Source organism: Dermacentor variabilis, chromosome 8 (genome assembly GCF_050947875.1).
Source record: "Dermacentor variabilis isolate Ectoservices chromosome 8, ASM5094787v1, whole genome shotgun sequence".
NCBI classification, from domain to species: domain Eukaryota; kingdom Metazoa; phylum Arthropoda; class Arachnida; order Ixodida; family Ixodidae; genus Dermacentor; species Dermacentor variabilis.
In genome coordinates this window covers 75,208,295-75,228,621 of record NC_134575.1, presented here as the reverse complement: position 1 = coordinate 75,228,621, position 20,327 = coordinate 75,208,295, and the positions used below count along the sequence as shown (strand labels likewise).

At 46.6% G+C, this 20,327-nt stretch overlaps 1 protein-coding gene across 1 annotated transcript in view; it reads left to right on the top strand.

The window, feature by feature from the left end:
• Positions 1-20,327, top strand: part of LOC142591108 (uncharacterized) — a 57,049-nt gene that overhangs the window by 15,786 nt on the left and 20,936 nt on the right. Inside the window, exon 5 of the mRNA XM_075703492.1 lies at positions 3,415-3,508. Coding sequence (XP_075559607.1) covers positions 3,415-3,508 — 94 coding nt within the window. The remainder of the gene's footprint in view (positions 1-3,414; positions 3,509-20,327) is intronic.

Sequence of the window (20,327 nt, the reverse complement as noted above, 5' to 3'; positions counted from 1 at the left end):
TCAGAGACGTTATCGCTTTAACTAAAGGCATTGTGCTTTCATATCCCATCTGAAACTGCGATGTCATTCACAATTGTCATCATATTTTTGTTTAATCATTCAAGGCATAGTTACATCTCTGGCATTCATTTGATACTAAAGTTATGGAGTGAAAAATATGTAAAATGCTAGCGTTGTACATGGTTCTTTACCTATAATTGTTGCTAATGGCCATTGATATAGGTTTTTCTAGTGCTGTGAAAGGGGAGAAACAGATATTTTACGCTTAAGCTTAGAGAATCACTCACAAATTCAACGCATTTAGTGGCGTGGCCGAGACCTAGCAGAAGTGACAGCACAAACTTACTCCAGCTCATCCGTTGTGGAAAATGCCAGGCTCTTGAAGCACTAAACTCAGGGCTCTATTATCCTCAAGCTACGATGCTGCATTACACGTTGAAGTTCCGCCATTTGAAAATGCAGGTAACCTCGCTGTCACAGAGCACCGATTCGCTGACGGCAGCGCACTCTCTATAACGTGTGTGAAACCTTTTAGAAATGTCCTAGGCTTCTTTCATTGTATTGTACCTAGCAACTGATGTCTATTATGGACAACGCACCGTACGAACCTTTTCAGACATTGCACTAAAGATGTGCATCGAGCACAAAAAAATCTTTCACCGACCTTTTATATTACGTCTTCGTAGAGTCGGCAAAGGCAAACTGCATGCCGGTGATGAAACACTACAAATGAGAAAGAGTAATACATCTGCAAACGTATATAAAGACAGCATATTCAGCACAAAAGCCACAGAAAGTTATGCGAAGTAGCTCATGTGCATCATTTTGGCGTAACATTGTGTTCATTCAGCCTGGTCCATTGAATTTGAACATGTAAAACAGTTTATTCTGTTTATACAGCCGTCAATTGTTTTGTAGCTTTCTCGCTTGAGATAAGCAGATAAAGAACCCCTTTGCGCAAACTCTCACTTACACGTCCAAACAGGAGCGATGTTTACAGGAAGCTGGATGTTTGAAGTGAATAAATGTGATCGATCAACGAATGTCGCTGGAGCCAACCAGTTTTTGTCCGGTGACACTCCTTGATCAACCACATTCGCATGAATCTTATGCACTCTGATCCAGCAAATATTTTGAGTATATTTTGAATTATCAAATGCATATGCCTACTTGTATTTATGTCAGTGTCGAAAATGCACATGAAGTATTTCGTTAAGAATAAAAATTATGGGGTTTAACGTGCCAAAACCTCTTTCTGAATTTCGTTAACATAGTTTGAGGCATTATGACGCACTTTTAACACAAAAGAGGCAGAGGTGATTGCACATGCACCCTAAAGAGAGGAATGAGGTTGCAACTTATGGCAGAAGAGCAGCAGTATAAAACAAACTAAAGTCGTTGTCCTGCCATTAGTGCATGAAGTGAGAACTTTGTCTTTCCAAGGGTGTGGAACGTGCGGCACTGAGAAATGCTGACCATATTTAACTATAATCCAAAAGGCCATGCGAAACAAGTGTAAGAGTCTCTTGGTTTTATTGCAGGTCCCGCTTTTGTATTAAAGGTTCAGTTCTAAGTGTTACCAACCGTGTGTGTCGGTCGCTTCAACGCGAGCTTTTTTTTTGCGCAGCAGTTAAACGCAGACACGTACCCTATGTGAACTCGCTGACATCTTCTCCTGCTAAAATGTTCTCACGCTTTGCTAAATATTTCGAAAATCACAGAGCACTTAGTTTGAAATGCGCTCTTTTAACAGCAATGATTTACACAACGTACAATTGATGCTGGTCGAAGAACAGCTACAGTATGATGGTATTTATGAAAAAAAAAACTAACCGCCGGATTTGGCATCTGCTGGCTAAAAAGCGCCTGATAATAGCATGTACACCACTGTTTAAGTAGGCACTCTCGAACGACCACTGCGTTAGAATCTGTTAAATGTGCATACAGAAAATAAATTGCAGTTTTCAGTCACAGTCATGACAACAACCATTTCCTCGAAAAAAGCTAGCGTGTCAGGTGCGCGTGAGTCAGGATATGGTAGTTGGACTTAGGTTGTTATATTGCTGATGTTTTTGTTCTCCAGTACGCATAGTTTAGCTAGCTGGTGCCCTATAACGTAAAACTATTGCTGTCTGTTTTTTATTCCAATCTTCTGACGTCAAATTTCAGTAACCGCGACGCAGGCATCAAGCAGTGATCAGCAACGTTGCTTGAACAGCCCAATCAAATGCCCCCCTCGTTTATAGGAGGTCACATCTGTTTGCTTTATAAACGAATGACATTGCCTACACTGAGCGGCTTGTCTTATCTAATTGGCTGACAAGAGACTAGAAGCCCACCCAAGTGAAGAGGCATCCGATGCGGCCGAGCCAGTGCACTCAAAATCGTTAACCGTATGAAAAGGGTTGTGCCGGCATCCGCGGTTGGTCCTCTTTCCCTTACTTTGCTTGACGTGGCTGGTCGAAAATCGTGGTGGCATCCAACGAAGGTTAAGAATGCTACTAAAATGGACCCTCAGCAAAGAAGAGTTGGCAGAGCGAGGTCATAAAGGTGCCGAAAGTGCTCGATTACTTTACACAGGCACGCAAAAAGCTTTATTGCATGGAAATAAACGCATGCTCTCCGGCAGGTACGAGTAACCAGTGCCTGAGTGATCGGCGGCAGTCATCATTTATTCCTTTCGCAACGAGGCAGCCGGCGGCTATTCAGAAATATATTCAGTTTTGTTCGTCACATTAATGCATCTTTAACGCGTGCACGTAATTTTAACGCGCTGAGTTTTCACGGTTTTGTGACGTCGCGTGACAGGCTGTTGAAGTCGATGCAGCCCGAATACTTTTGAGCAATAGCCGAGGGCTAATGGCGAATAGGCGTGGAATCAGAAATAAAAATTTTTCTTTTGTTCGGTCCAATAATGCATAATCAGTGCGTACGCATCACATCAGATGGGGAGCTATAGCGGATTTCGTGACATCCGGTAACAGACAGGCGGGGGGGGGGGGTGGTTCAAAAGCGTTTTTGACCAATCGTGGAGAGCTCGTTGCAGAATTGAAATAGAAAACTGTATAATACTGTTAAGTTGTAGGGTCATCGGATGTGTTCATATTAGGCATACGTTCTTGCGGGTAAAAGTGAATGAATTTGAATTCAGTGGCCTTACTGGCTAAAATTAGGATTTCATTATGAGGCACACCGTGATGGAGGACTCCGGAATAATTTTGACCACCAGTAGATTGTTACTATAGCCCTTATGTGCAAGACAAGGGCATTTTTGCGTTCCGCCCCCATCAAAATGCCGCGCCGTGGTCCGTGATTTCATTTGGCGACCTGGTGCTTAGCAGCGCAGTACCATAGGCGCTAAGGCACCGCGGTGGCTGTTGTCCAAATGAAACATTTGGTTGTCGAACTTTTCAGTGCACTTTTCAAGGCCTAGGGACTCTGAATCTACGATCACAGACTTACTTGATAATTGAGTTCCTCAAGTATCTGCTGGCAAGGAATGACTTTGGTAAGCTTCATACAACGTACTTTGCACACTCATGGGCACTTTTATATAATTCAGCAGGAAAACTTATAGATAATTTCGTAAAACCGCTTTGCATACGTCTTCCATTCAGCCCGTAGATTCATTTGTTAAAACTACGCTGGTGACTTGTGGCATGCAGAAAAAATAAGCAACAACAATTGTAAATAACTCATAAATTGGATCATTGGAAGAAACGTGACTGCGCTTGTGATATAGCTCGGTAACCATTTGCAGAGGATTAAAATTGAAGTCACAGCAAACAAATAACCTGACTTGTGGAGAGGTTGGCAGAGAGAAAGGCGCAGCTCACATTTCGTCTATGGTGTTTCAATATATTAAGCATTCCGAAATCGGCTCTAGTCGTTCTTCATCGATTTATTATGCTGTATTAAACTTTGAGCACATAAGATTATGTCTTTACTATAAAAGTGAGCGTCACGCACGCATGCAGTATATGAATTTTATAAAATTGAGCTCAGGCAGTGGGGAAACCAAGACTTATACGCTAAAGACGATCGACAAGAACTAGGTAGCAGAGCAACAATTACTGCTTTCTTGCGCACTACAATGCACAGCGCTTGCTCAAACCTGCACTGATGTCGCATCCTAGTTCCGTCTGAAACATTCGAGCATATATCCGCAATTATTGCCTGTGACGCTATAGTTTCTGCATTTTCCTTTATATTTTCTTTTTCAATGTGTAGTAATGTTTCTTGCCATACCAATTTATCTTCGGATTTACTAGCCACCACCAGTAAATGCACTCTGTGCGATGTTTTTAATGTGCTTCCCCTTCTTCTTAAAGCACACTATGTCACTGTAGCGGATTATGATGATATTTTAAATGAATCAACACTTTAAAAATATTTTAACTGAAATACTTAAACCGGTGTAGCGGCAGCAGCATTGACATCGTATTCACGAGACGCTAATAAATAAAGAGCAAACGCTCGCATCCTGACGAGTTTCGGACGCTGTGCGTGGCACGCGCTAGAACCAGCTGTCCTTGGGAATATTAAAACCTAGTCTGAGACATCAAGGACGTGTCCTGTCTGCTCTTTTCGGTAGCCTGTCCAGACTGTCGCTCTTGCGCCACAGTTTGGCGAAACCATGAGGTGATCCAGAAACCTCCTGAGCAACGTGGTGAGGACTCCTGTTCGGCCGTGACCATCCTCCTCCAGCAGTACTGGTACCATCAACCCTCAGCGTTGTTACTGAAGACTGTATCCCAACTTCACGTTGCTGGCAGCCGTTCTCAACCGAAAAAGTTTCCTTATGCTTATTCAGTGCTCTCATCCACTGACATCGACGCTGCCAACTCCCCTCTGCCTGCCACCGCCTATGACAACCTCAAGGCAACCCATTTGGAGCACATATCAGTTAGCCAGCGTTCTTTCATCTAGGAGATTTTGTGAGGTGAATTACTCGGGCAATGCCGCTCGCCTTCGCTGCATGAGGCACCTGCTTGGAGGCCACATGAGATTTTTTTTTTTTTTTATTTACAAATACTGCTGTCTCAGTTCTGAGACATAGCAGGAGTGAGTACAGAGTAACAAAAAAATACAATTTCAAGTACTTTTAACAAAATTCACCAGAATACTAGAAAACATTACCAGAATGCATAATTACACAATTCTTTTTCAAAATCCTCAGTACCGAGTCTGCGCAGAGACCCATCAAGTTTATTCCATAAATCCACCGTCCGTGGAAAGAAGGAAAACTTAAAAGAATCAATATTCGACCTGAAGGGCACAATGTTCAGGGGATCAGATCGTCGAGTACAGCGTGCTGAAGCTGCAACAAAAGAAATCGGCACCAGAACACTCAAGCCGGTGTGAACTATCTTATGAAGAAGGATAACGCGATCAGAATTACGCCGATGTTCGAGAGATTGCAGCGTTAAAACGTGTGCATGCGAAGTAGGCGAGAATTGCCGGTCATAGCGACAAAAAATGAACCTAATTGCTCTTTTTTGGACAGATTCTAACATAGCTATGTCGTGCTTGAGGTGAGGTGACCAAACAACCGATGCATATTCTAGTATGGGCCTGACCAAAGTTTTGTACGCAGTCAATTTGCATTCTCTTGTTGAGTTGCTTAACGTGCGCTGGAGATACCAAAGTTTTCGACGAGCCTTATTGCAGATCATTTCAACATGCTTGCGCCATTTTAAATTTGACGCTAGAGTTACACCGAGGTACTTAAACTCCGTAACATGTACTAGACCGACTCCGTCGTTAGTATAAGTAAAAGAAAGGGGTTGTTTCTTGTTTGAAAAGGTCATGGCCACAGTCTTCTTTAAGTTAATAGACATTTGCCAGGTTTCACTCCAGTTACAAAACAATGAAAAAACGTTATTTAGCGCAACCTGATCATGAGCATCAGAGATTGTGTTGTAGATTACGCAGTCGTCTGCATACATTCTAAGTTTAACTTGAGTATCGCCAATGATTTCTGCCACGTCATTTATGAAAATAATGAACAAAAGCGGCCCCAGCACCGAGCCTTGCGGCACCCCAGATGTAATCTGTACCTCAGACGACTTCGCGTGGTTATACGTAACAAACTGAGAGCGCGACCGTAAGTAATCAGCTATCCAATCAACCAGCTTGCTGTCACCAAAATATGTACGAAGTTTAACTAAAAGCTTAGCATGGCAAACTAAATCGAAGGCCTTAGAATAGTCAATAAATATGGCATCAAGCTGTCCTCGGCTGTTAAGGGAAGATGCAATGTCATGCGTAAATTCAAGCAACTGCGTAACAGTGGAATAGCCAGCACGAAAACCGTGCTGCGATTGGGAAAGAATATTGTTGGCATTTAGGTATTCCACAATGTGCTTGTGAATAATGTGCTCCAAGAGTTTCGAGCTGGTGGAAAGTAAAGATATTGGCCTATAATTCGGTATTATTTGTTTGTTTCCCGATTTTAATACGGGCACGACATTAGCCAATTTCCACAGCCGGGGCACTGTTGTAGAGTCTATTGATTTTTTAAATATTATAGTCAGATAGCTTGCGCACCATTCCGAGTACCTCTTTAGGAACATATTTGGAATGCCGTCTGGGCCTGGGCTTTTCGTTACATCAAGTTTTAATATGAGGTTATGTACTCCAGAGGAGGTTACATCAGGATTTGGAAGAGAGGGCAGATTGCGGCACGCGGAAAATGGAGGATTGGTGCCATTATCGGTAGAAAAAACAGATTCGAAGAAGTTGTTGAAGGCGTTGGCTATAGTTTCAGATTGGGAGCAGGATTGGTCATTAACAATAAAGGAAGAAGGTAGAGACGATGCAGGACTAATCGATCTCCAGAACCTAGATGGGTTTTTTTTCATAAATGTAGCCAATGTATTATTAAAGTAAAAGCTCTTAGCCTCTTGCATTTTCGCTCTTAATTTAGACTTCAACGTGTTGAAGAAAGAAGCATTGTTCTTACACTCGGAACGGCTTCGCTTACGCAGCCGCTTAATGCGACGAGTGAGCTGAATTATCTCCCTATTATACCAAGGGTGTCTTTGGTTCCGTTTAATACATCTTTGGGGCACGTACTTTGACAGGCATTCATGTACAATGTCACAAAATTTAAGGAGCAACGTGTCTACATTGTGCAGTTCACTACAGTGTTGGAAGTCATCAAAAGTTGAGGCTAAAGTGTCAAGTACGGAAGTATCATCAGCTGCAGAAAAGTTCAAAACGGTTGTGAATGCAGGTCTTAGTCGAGGGCACACTAAGTTCAAGGCAATTTCAACTGCTTTGTGGTCAGATAAGCCTTCGGTGACTTCACATTTAACTCCATGCGATAAGAGTTGTTGGTTTACAAATACAAGGTCTAATATTGAGTTTTCGCGCGTTACGAAATCCACAAGTTGAGTTAACCCAAATGAAATAACCAGGTCGATCAGGGAAGCACAAAGCGCCCTATCACGGCCAGTTGGGGTAAGTGTGCTCCAGTTAATGCATGGGAGATTGAAATCCCCTGCTAACAATAGTTTGCAACCACACAGCTTGTTACTAATAAGGTACTCATTGATAGCAGGAAAAATATCGTCGGAGTTCGGAGGGCGATAAATAACACCAACAACTATTACAATACCTCTGCTGTATACTTTGCACCAAATAGCCTCAATGCCAGGAAGTTCAGGTAATAAAGAAAATTTAAGGCTTGTTTTAATGAGAACTGCCACACCACCACCACGGCCAACTTCTCTGTCCTTCCGAAGTAGTGAATAACCGGGAGGCGAAATTTCGATATCAATAACAGATTCATGTAACCAAGTCTCTGTAAGACAGACAATTGATGGGCTGTGGCTTTCCACCAAACAATTGAGAGCTTCAACTTTGTTGAGTACACTCCTCGCATTTACATTGAGGACAGTTATATTCTGCTCGCAGCGTCAGTCAACACGAGCCGAAGCAGTATTAGCCGAAGCTCTATTCCTGCCAGTCGCTTTTGCAGAAGCCGATTTCACGGGAGCCGAAGGCACAGAGGCTGACACCGTTGAAGGCGAGCGCGCTGAAGCCTGAACAATGACATTCTTATCAGTGTCCCACATGTAACGAACACCATCAATCGTGAGTGTGTCATGTTTAAGTCTATATTTACCAGCATTCTTGCGCATATCTTGCGAATTCTGCCACAGCGCTCTACGTGCCATCCGTACACGTGCAGAGTAGTCCTCGTTTATGTATATATTAGTCCCCTTAAGTTTCCGGGCGTTGTTCAATATAGCAACCTTTGTTCTGAAATCCAGTAATTTAATGATTACTGGCCGAGGTTTATCCTTTCTTTCAACTCCAAGCCTGTGGCAACGCTCTATGTCGTCACATTTTACACCGAGTTTAACTGATACAAGTTCCAATACAGATTTAAGCAGATCATCAGCCGACTCGGAAGGCTTCTCACGCAAGCCATGAATAACCAAATTGTTTTTTCGGAGTCGATTTTCTAAGTCATCGTTCTGACGATCTAGCTTGTCTACTAGTTTTTGAAGCGCACCGACGGTGTGCTCCAGTTCGCTTACACGTGGTGCAATGTTTGACATAGTCGCCGCCATTTGCTCAACATTTTTTAGACGACTATCAAAGGATGCAACCGTTTCAGATAGGCTAGCTATATCTTGGCTGATGCGGGCCTGCCCATCCAGCAGTTGCGACAGCATTTCGTCCACATTTGGTCCAGGATTGGTCTCAACGTCACCGCAAAGTAACAGCAATGACATTTTTAGGCAATGCACCAATTCTTTCAAAACGGCAGCGAATTAGTTTTGTAATGACTGCCGACGAATAGGGCTGATGGCCCTGGCCAGATCTTCCATTGTAAATTTGACTGGGCTCACCGCGTTGCCAAAGTCATAGCAGTACTATTCAAACCATCGCAACTGCCACATTGTATCCAGGTGAACCGCACAGCATACCTTTGGATTACGTACCTTTCCTGACTACCATACTACCTTAATGCCGTGCCTTAATATCGTAGCTCCCCTATGGTGCCTGCGACAACCTCAGGTAAGTGTTGCTATTCCTGGAATTACAAAGAAGGTGACTCATTCATCTCCGGCTATGCAGCAACTGACACTCCTTTTACTGCTCCAGACATGTGATGACCCCTTAGATACAGGGTCTTTCAGCGTCACTTTCAAAATTTTTTAAAGGTGGCCTGTGGCAGATTGCTCAACTCTATTTAGGAGCCGGTCTACTCGAAGTGGCGGGGATTACATGCACAAAAATTGAAATGCAAAATTGACTGAATAACAAGAATTCACTGATTGATTTTAGCTAATTATCTTATGACCAATATTGCAGTTTACAAATTCCAGCGGTTCAGTTGCAAGGCCGATCCACTTAGAACGAATTCTCAGGACCACAACAGTTTCGAGATATAAATTTCCGAACTTTGCGGAAAAATGCATGTGCGTTCAAATTACTTGTGTGTTTCAGTGCATAAAATGACGTTTTTTCATCAAGTAAACTGGAACGCCCATGCATTTCTCCGCAAAGTTCGGGAACTTATATTTCAAAACTGGGGTCTTGAATAGTCGTTCCAAGTGGATCCGCCTTGCGAATTCCACGCTACAATTTGTAAATCGCAATAAGGGCCATAATGTCTTTATTTCGAAACTTAATGAGTTACTTTTTATTAGTTCATCATCTTTGTATCTCAATTGTTTGTGCAACTATTGTCCGCCGCTTCTAGTAGACCAGCTCATGAAATAGAATTGTGATATCTGCCACCGGCAACATTTAAGGATTTGGAAAGTGTTCGGTGAAACATCCTGTATATGTACTGACAGTTTGACCTCACCTACCAGCTCAACTGCCACATTCGTCACACCAGCTAAGCAGGTTACAGTTGAATTCAAATTCTCACACGTGCCTACATCTACGTCAGCAGAATTTGCAGCTCTCCATGCCGCTATGACGTTCTTCACCGAAGAGCGGAAAGAGAAATGGGTTGAATTTTGTGACCCTGAGGCGGCTCTTGGCAAAATCAAATCTGCATTACATCACAGACCTTACGAGCAGATGATATCCAACATCAGGGAAGTGCACCCCGATGCTTTGGAAGCAGGGCACAATATTCCCTTTCAATGGATTCCCGCTCACTGTGGCATCGTCGGCGACAACTGTGTTGACAGGGCTGCCCGCTCTGTCCACGAAGACACCCAGACGCATCCAAACTCTTTGGCGAGGTCGAACGTTGCCAGGGAACTGCGCCTGCTTGCACGCAAATAGTCGCAAGATCTCTGGAGTTCAACTGCCTTGAATTGTCGATTGCATAAACTAGACCCCACGCTACGGCTACGATGGACACCTAGCCTTTCCCGCGGCGAAACAACCTAGCTGTGCCGCTTGTGGCTGGGAATGGCGTTCACAAACGCCTGCTTCCATCGTATCGGAATGGCCGAGAGCCCGATGTGCAACTACTGTAGGTGTAAGGAAACCATCGAGCACCTATTGTGTACCTGCCCTCTCTATGACGTGCAACGCCTCTCTCTGAGAACAACTTTAAACAAATTGGACTCAAGATTATTCTCCGAGTCAGACACTCGGACCATGGCCCCACCCGTCACTGGCACGAAAAGCCATTCGTTCATTAGCACTATACTAGAAGTGTACCGCCTTAAGAGACCACTAATGGTGTGCCTGTGCATCCTCCCCTACGCACTGATTGCTCACTCTCCCTCTTTTCCTCTTTCTATTCCCCTTTCTCCCACTCCAAGTGTAGGGTAGCAAACCAGGTGGTCGTCTGGTTGACCTCCTTGCCTCTCCAATCCTTGCTATCTCTCTCTCTTTTTCGCCAGCACAATCTCCTCTCGATAGTCCTGTGTGACCTCCCTGAGCACATTCTCTGTGCAGCGAGACGCCGTCGCACACCATCTCTTCGTCCAAGCAGCCGTAGTTCCAGCCGATCTTCACTCCCAGGCATGATTTGTATAACTTCACCAACAACATCTGGCGCTTATTTCAATCATCGCCATTTTGAAAACGACGTTCGCCACTGCCTTCGCCGCTGTGCATGGCCGTGAACCAGGCCCGCCGACCTCTAGCGCACAGGATAAGTTCAACCCAACCTACTGGTCTTCTTTTTTATGTAACGCGCACAGTCACAGGATAGCGAATTTACGACGATACATGAGCAGATGTAACCTTAATTCGTGCTCAAAGCCCCGACCGCAAGGCATCAGCTGTGTCGTTTTTGCAAGTTGCCAACGGTACCAGAATTGGTACCGCTGGCCTTCGATGAGTGTTCCGATGAGTGAACTTTGGCCTTCGATGGGTGTTCCGCGGAATACTCGTGGTTGCGGATGTCCGCCGCACCCTTATTGAAGCTTACTTCCTGCTCAACTGCGGCCTCCTTGTCGACGTAAGTAGCCGCCGTCTCGACTCTTTTACTGAGCTGAACGTTCCCCGCATCCACTACATCACCGATCGCGCCCATGTCTACCATGGTGGAAGTGCCATTTGCTGAGACGCTCCGTGAGATTCCCAGCTTCACGCCACATTCGGGTTTGACACAGCCGGTGCAACATGACGTATGCATTCACACCATCACATCCAGCACTACGGTCCATTTCTGTCCCCGTCGCTCGCACGCATTTGCAACACAAACTTGCACTCAACATCGCCGGTCCTTCCTCCAATAATTGCGCCTCATATATAACAGCGGTTGCGAATCACTAAACACTCCCAAGCTTTCAAGACTTCACTGTAGCACTGTTGGGCACGACAATCCTTCCTAAGATTGATCTCGTTCGCGCCATCGTCACCATACTATTTTTTTTTTATTTATCCGGATGCGCTCTGGGCTACGGAGCGCTGGTCGATCAATCCAGCGATGCATTTATTCCGTCACCCGAGGCCTGCCTTTCATTTTTACACACTTTGGTGACTTCCTCATTATAAGTTCTTCCGTCCAAGAACATCTGAAACACTTGCGGCAGTTGTTTTGAGGTCTTCCTAGTCAATGAGTTGTCATCAACGCCGCCAAGAGCTAATACGGTGCTCTGAACTTCGAATATCTTGGACACCTGGTTGACGTAAACGGCATTGGAGCACTTCCGTACTGGTTTCGCGTCATCGAAGACTTTCCCCGGCCGACCACAGTGACCAAGCTTATGTAATTTTTCTCTTTCACCAATTTCTACCAATGTTTCAGTCACAATTGTGACGGAATTGTAGCTCCTCTAGATGCTCTGCTTCGCTGGAAGCCTAATTGCTTCAGTAGACTGATGAGGCTGCTCAAGCTTTCCCGTGTCAAATCCGCCCTCGCTGCGCCCACGATGCTCAAACACCCACAACCTTAGAAGCCTACTGTCATCATGACTGACGCCTCCGCCATCGCTGTCAGCGCTTTATGCAGCAGTTAATCACTGCTGCTCGAAAAAGATGAAGACTGCGCAGACGAACTACAGCGTGTTTGGCTGCGAGTTACTCGCTGTTTATCTTGATCTGCCCCATATTCGTCAACAAGTGGGGGCTGCCCATTGGCTTTCTTTACAGACCGCAAGCACCTTATGCAGGCTTTGAGCCGCTCCGCGTCCTGCTACACACCTCTTGAGAGCAGCCATGTTTCCTACATTTAGCAATTGAAAGCCACATACTGCCCCACCAACGTCACTGAAAACCACACAGTGATTGACTTAATCACGTCAGTGCAGCTTCCAATCCACGGGACGAGTGCTTTTTTTTTATCGGAGTCGACGTGCTTGCCAGCCACCAGCAGATGACAAGGACGTTCGTACTCTCTGGGGCTTGCCAACGCCCATCTGATTAGAGGCCATCCTTCTGACTCCAGAACATTTCTATCAGTGCACCTCAACCGCTAATTCCGGCAACGCTACTCCTATGTCTGTTCGAGACTGTTCGTGATATGCAGTGCAACAATGTCCGCGCAACGCTGAATCCTCTTTCCAGTCGCTTTGTATGGTCTCGGCTAAACACGCAATTTCATGATTGGTTCACTGATGCTGGCCGTTTCAATGCTCCAGCATTCCATGCTGCGCCGTACCTCTTCCCAAGCCTTAAAAAAAGCTTTCTTTGCGTCTTCTCCCAACGTTCTGAGCGTTTCTGCTGTTTCGCCCGGGCACACCGCAGAGTTGCTTGCAACAACACTAGAATGCGCTAGCATCCGCGCATTTCGCTTTGTGCTGCCGCGGCAGCATTCCACAGTTTGTGCGTATGTCACGCGTTGCGCTGGGTTTTCATAGTGTAAACATTACAATCGTCCATAGCGTGAAGAGAACGCTTGGAGCTGGCGTCTCAACAGCGTGCTGGCCACGTATACAGAAGGAGCACTTAAACACGTGCCACAAAAATGGCTGCAAAGAGTGCATTAAGCGTCGGCGACACCCAGATCAGAAAGAAGCATCGCGCGTAGCAGGAGCATCTTCGCTACGCAGCAAAACGTGCGGCAGACAGCAAATGAATGTTCGCGTTATATAAATGTCATTATAATGAATATTTGGTTCACGTATAGCCCCACATTTAAAATAAAGTTTAACACCTCTGCCACTATGCGATGTGCCACTTCAGGGAATGATAATGCTCAAGCTTCTCAGAGATTGTGAACAATGACGCACAACAACGCCTCATCCAAAGACGTCTCCCTGTGTGTTATGTGGACTGCGCAGAAGAACAGCAGTGGTGCACGCAAGGTAACGTTTAACATTAACTCACTATTCTTGTATTGGACTAAACTCTGCAGAAATTGTGCATTCGGCGCCACCATCACGGCTAATTATAGCCAATCGAAGAAAACAACGTAGAAAGCTTCGCTCACACTGATTCCCACAGTGCGTGGGATCTGCATGTTTTCTTCTACCATGGGCCCGGTCAGGCATTGCGCACTTAGACTTCTTCAGCCCTCTTTCATTGTTGAAAGGGCGCTTTGACATACTCACAAGCATCGACCACCACACGCGATGGCCGGAGGCTATACCCGTTTTCGGCATCTCAGCGCCCACAGTTGTACCAGCCTCGCTGTCCACTAACATTGACTGGTTCGGCTGCGCATCAAGGATTGCTACGGAGCGCTTTAGGCAGTTTGATTTTGCCGTTTTCTAAGGGCTGCTAAAGCTTCCCGGAACTATGCGTCTCCGCATGACGGCTTACGATCCGCAGTTCAATGAACTGATTGCCCGTTTTTACCGCCACCTCAAATCCTCGCTGATGGCACATGAATCAACTGAGAAGGGATGCAAAAGCTCCCTCTCGTTTTGCTTGGCGTCAAAACCGCGCCTAAGAGTAAACTGGGTTTCTTCTTTGCTGACTTAGTCTATGGCACCCAGCTACGACTCCCATGCAATTTCTTCGCAATCGCCAGAAAAGTTTCTATGCCATAAGCGGTCCATATTTATGCTAACCTACAAGCATTTCTTGAACCAGGTTCCCCCGTACCCGCACGTTCGCAAAACAAAAGAGTTCCGTACCGTTTTCCAGCACTCAGCCATGCCACTCATGTCCTTGTGCACAAAAATGTTGTGCGGAAGCCGCTGAAACCACACACTCCAGCCTATATCCCGTTCTCTAGCGCCACCCAACTACCTTCGTCGTGAGCATGAACGGGTGACTTAACAAAACTGCGCTCGAACGTCTCAAGCCCACCTACATTGGGGAAAGCTTGCCGTCGACTTTACTAGTGTGAGGCGTCACTCGACTGCCTTCCTCCAGAACACGAACCCGTGCTGTCCACAAGACAACCCGTGTCACGTGGAATCGGCGTCGCTCGTCAAATTCTCCTCCTTTCTAGAAAATTCCGACCAAGGGAAATGCCCGTGGGGGGGGGGGGGTGTAGGGGGGCGGGCTCTATACCGGCAGCAGCATTTCATAAACTAGCAGGCGCTTGCAGTCTCACGAGCGTCAGGTGGCGCGAGCGCTCGGCACGAGCCAGCACCGCCAAATGTTCAGCAGAATTAAACCTAGTCCGGGACATCGCTGACGAGCTCTAACTGCTCTCTTCGGAAGCCTTTAGAGACGTAAAGGTTCGCACTGTCACCCGTCGTCACACGTCAAAAAATTGTGTACCAATTTCCTGAGCAGGTGGCAGTTATACTTCTGTCTTACACTAGAATTGTTTAGGAAAGGAGTACTTACTCCACCTTACAAATATTTTACAAGTAAAGCGAAGTATTTTTTATCCCGACCATTTTCCTACTACTGGGACCCTAAATATATAACGTAATATTATTCCAAAATGTTTTTATTCTAATATCCTGACGTCAAATTTGCGTAACCGCCGACGCAAGCGTCGGACGGTCACCCACGGGGTTGTCTGAACAGACCAATCAAACGCTCTCCTCGTTCATAGGAGGTCACTTTTGTTTGCTTCAAAAACAAATAACATTGCCTACGCTGAGCCGCTTGTCTTATCTAATTGGCTGACAAGATGTGAGGAGCACGCTCAAGTGGAAAGGGTTTGATGGGGCCGAGTCACTGCACTGAAAATCGATAACCGGACGAAGAGGGTGGTGGCGGCGTCTGCGATCGGTCCGGTTTATCTTATTTAACTCGCGGTCACTAGTCGAAAATTGCTGCGGCGTGCAACGGAAGCATAAGAATAACGCTAAAATGGATCCTCACCAAAGAAGAGTTGCCAGAACGAGCTGGTAAACGTGCCAATAGTGCTCGAAAACATTATGCGGCAACGTAAACTGCTTTATTATATGCTAACAAACCCATGTTTACCGGTCGGTGCGAGTAGCCAGCGCCTGCGCCATCGGTGGCAGCCATCTTTCATTCCTTTCGGAACGAGGTAGCCGGCGGCTTTTAAGAAGCAAACTCAGTTTTCTTCGGCATATTAAGCTATCTTTAACGCGTACACGTCACTTTCACGCGTTGAGTTTTTGTGGTTTTGTGACGTCGCGTGACAGGCAGGTGAAGTGGGTGCAGCCCGAAAGCCTTTGACCAATAGCCGAAAACTATTGGCGAAAAGGCGTCGAATCAGAAATAACCATTTGGTTTTTGTTCGGTTAAATTATCCATATTCAGTGTGGACATCTCATATCAGATGGGGAGCTATCGCGGTTTTCGAGACGTCCCGTGACAGCCAGGCAAAGCGGGGTTGGTCCAAAAAGTTTCTAATTAATCGCGTAGGTCTGATTCCAGATTTGGAATAGAAAAGCTTAATTAGGGGCCGTATAACGTAAAACTATTCCAATGTGTTTTTATTCCAATCTGGTGACGTCAAATTTGCGTAACCGCCGACGCAAGCAACAAACCAATCAAATGCTCCACTCGTTCATAGGAGGTCACTTTTGTTTGCTCGGAAAACAAATAATATCGCCTGCACTGAGCGGCTTGTCTTATCTAATTGGCTCACAAGAGGCGAGGATCCTGCTCAAGTGGAGAGGGATTCAATGGGGCCGAGCCACTGCAGTGAATATTGATAACCGGATGAAGACGGTGGTGCCGGCGTCTGTGATTGGTCCGCTTTCTCTTACTTCGCTTGCGGTGGCTCATCGACAATCGCGGCGGCATGCAACGGAAGCTTAAGAATGACGCTAAAACGGATCCTCAGCAAAGAATATTTGGCAGAACGAGGTCGTAAACGTGTCGAAAGTTCTCGAAAACACTACACAGTCACACAGAAAGTTTTATTACACGCAAAGAAACCCATGCTCTCCGGAAGGGGCGAGTAGCCAGTGTCGGAGCGATCGGCGACAGCAGTCTTTTATTCCTTTCGGAAAGGGGCAGCCTGTGGGTACTCAGAAGAAAATTCCCTTTTGTTCGGCATAATAAGGCATCTTCAATGCGTACACGTCACTTTGACGCGGTAAGTTTTTGCGGTTTTGTGACGTCGTATGAGAGGCAGGTGAAGTGGATGCAGCCCGAAAACTTTTGACCAGTAGCCGAGGGCTAACGGCGAAAAGGCGTTAAATCAGAAATAACAAGTTTTGTTTTGTTCAGTCAAATTATGCATAATCTGTGTGCACACGTCATATCACATGGGAAGCTATCGCGGTTTTCGTGACGTCGCTTGACGGACAGGTGAAGTGGGGGTGGTTCAAAAAAGTTTTTGACCAATCGCCGTGGCTTGATTGCTGAATTGGAATAGAAAAGTTTAATTAGTTTTACGTTATCGTACCCCTGCCGCACTAGGCTGTGTGATCCAAAACGTAACTGAAAGCATATTTTATGAAAGCCCTATTTTATGCAAATTGTTACGGGGACAAGTAAGGATAAGGAGCAAGTCGGGGCCGTCAGGGTTGATATTGCAGCTGTAGAGGATGCCGTCATGCAGCACGAACATGCGGCACGTACCCTCAGTGCTACCAGATTCCACTGCGGCGATGATGGACTGTAAGGATGCGTCGCGTTGTTGTTCGGCGAGCATGTCGGTCATATCAGAGAAAGCCATTACGCAGGTCACCGGATCATGCGCAACAGGATCAGGGGGATCCACGGGGGCACGCGAGAGGGAGTCTGCTACTTGTGCAGACGTCCAAACTTATAATTGACAACAAATTAAAATTCCTGGAGCTGCAAAGCCCAGCGACCAGGCCGTCCTGTCGCGTCCCGGAGGAAAGACAGCCAGCAGAGGGCGTGGTGATCTGTAACAACGGAAAACGTGCGGCCGTACAAATATGGCCGGAACTTGGCGATAGCCCAAACTAAAGGCGAGCACTCCCGCTTGGTGACGGAGTTATTTCTCTCAGCAGCTGACAGCAAGCGGCTGGCGTAAGCTCTCACGCACTCGGTACCATTCTGCTGTGGGGTGAGAACAGCGCCGATGCCGTGGCCGCTTGCGTCAGTGTGGACTTCGGTCGGTACAGAAGGATAAAGGTGGGCGAAATTGGGTGTGGTGGTCAGAAACCCGATAAGAGCGGCGAACGTGTGAGCCTGCTTCGGGCCCCATGAGACTAGTGCGTTCTTCTTTAAAAGATGTGTCAACGGCCGAGCAACGTCGGCGAAGTTTTTCGGCGAAAGTAACGGCGAAAGTAAGAACACAGGCCGACGAAGCAGCGCACGTCAGAAGCAGAACGTGGTACAGGGAAACTGCTTACAGCGCGAACTTTTTCTGGATTTGGTTGGACACCGGAGGCGTCAACGAGGTGTCCCAACACGGTAATCTGACGGCGCCCGAACTGACACTTCGTGTAGTTCAGTTGAAGTGTAGTTCAGTGTAGTTGAATTCCTGCAGTCCGAAGACTGCAAGAATCGCAGTGAGTGGGGTAAGGTGGCTGGCGAACGTGGGAGAAAAAACAACAATGTCGTGAAGGTAACACAGACAGATGGTTCATTTGTAGCCTTGCAGAAGAGAGTCTATCATACGTTCAAATCTCGCAGGAACATTGCATAGGCCAAAGGGCGTGACTTTGAATTGATATAAGTCTTTCACCGTGATGAAGGCCGTATTCTCGCGGTCCATTTTATCACCTGAAATCTGCCAGTAGCCGGATCGAAGGTCGATGGATGAGAAGTATTTAGCTCCGTGAAATCAGTCCAATGCGCCATCGATGCGTGGCAGTGGGTAGACCCATTTTTGCGCGATCTTGTTTAAGTAGCGATTATCGACGAAAAAACACCATGAGCCATCTTTCTTTTTCACAAGGACGACAGGCGAAGGCCAAGGGCTGGCTGTTGGCTCGATGACCCCTTTGTGGAGCAGTTGGTCCACTTCTAATTGGATGACTTGACGTTCAGTATGCGATACCCAATAGGGACGCCGACGAATAGGATTCGTGTCTCCAGTGTCTATACGGTGGTAAACGATAGATGCTTGTCCTAAAGGCCTGTCGCTGAAATCGAAGATGTCGCTGTACGTTGCAAGCAGGTGACCTTTGTTCGTGGCCTGTGCAGAGGTGAGGGCAGGTGCAATCATTTTCAGCATGTCATCCGTTAGGGAACCAGAGCTGTGAGCTGCAATTATCACTAATAAGCCACTCTAGGCATTCCGACTCTCAATCTCAAAATCGGAATCACTAGAAACGCTGGCCAAGAACATACCGGCCGGAATCACTTGAGAACACAGGCTGAAATTCAGAAGCGGTAGAAAGACGTCGTTGTTAGTAACCGGGACCAACGTATGTGGAACAGCAATGTTCCAGTTCGAAAACACGTCGATGATGGGGCGAATCACATATTCACCGTCAGAAGCCTGTGGCTTGGCGGTCAAAGTGACGTAAGTAATTGCCTCGGGTGACGGACGCACATTGTGAAGCGAACACAAGTGCGGAGGGGTTGTGCTCGGAACATCGGTGAGTTGAGGCAGCTTCAACAGAAGAACGCCGGTCGCGCAGTCGATAGTAAAATGAGTGGATAAAACGTCCAACCCAAAAATAACCTCGGGAGGGCCGTTGTCGATTACAGGAAAGAGAACAGGAGTAGGGCGGCCGGCTATAATTAAGCGCGAAGTACACATTTCAAGAACAACCAGCATGCCGCCTACGGCCACACGAAGCACTCGGGCAACTGCTGGGGCGAGGACCTTTTTTAAACGTCAACGTAGGCTAGCACTCATCACAGATACGTGGTCTTCAGTGTCGAGGAGTGCTTGGACAGGAACGCCGTCTATTTTAACGTCTATTACACTTCTCCTTGTGGGCACAGACAGAGGATTTGCGGTGGTATTAGGCAATGCAGCACCACGTCCGAGCGCTGTATTCTTTAGTTTTCAGGAAGGGTGTGACCAAAAACCACAGGATACGAAAGGCGACGTGGCTGCGGCGAACAGGAAGATGGGCGACATGTTTGCGATGAACGAGATTGGTGTCCGCGCGGCGATGGTGAGCGGCTGTACCAGTGTTGCTAGCACAGTTGTCGGCGCTGTTAGACTCGACGGTGGGCGAAACATTGTTGGTATTTCCATCAAAGCGGCTCAGGTTGGTCGGCGTGCGAGGGGTTGAGGGCCACGAATTTCGACAGTATTGGGCAACATGACCAATGGGTGGACAGGTGAAACATGTAGGCTGGTCGTCCGCAGTTTTCCACTCAGTCGGGTTGCGATAACGCGGAGAGAAGCCTCGGGGCCGCGTGAAAATAGTAGAAGGGCGTTTGTTAGCTCTGGGATGGGCGACAGCCCACACAGAATGTAAACCAATGTTTTCAAGTTCCAGGCAGATGACGGCTTGCATGAGAGGAACTGAAAATGCGTTAGCATCAGGGCTAGGAGAAGAGAAAGTGCGGGCGCCATAGCATCCAGTTCACGTATAACCATTCGCACCACGCCTTCTGATGGCGATGCATGCTGCTGTGCGGGTTGGTCTTCCCACGTGGACGTTGCGGCAGTATTGGGAAGTCTGGCGAATGGTTTCAAGACGCGTCGGTTTTTGGCCTGCTCGAATTGTCGCCATTCTTAAGTG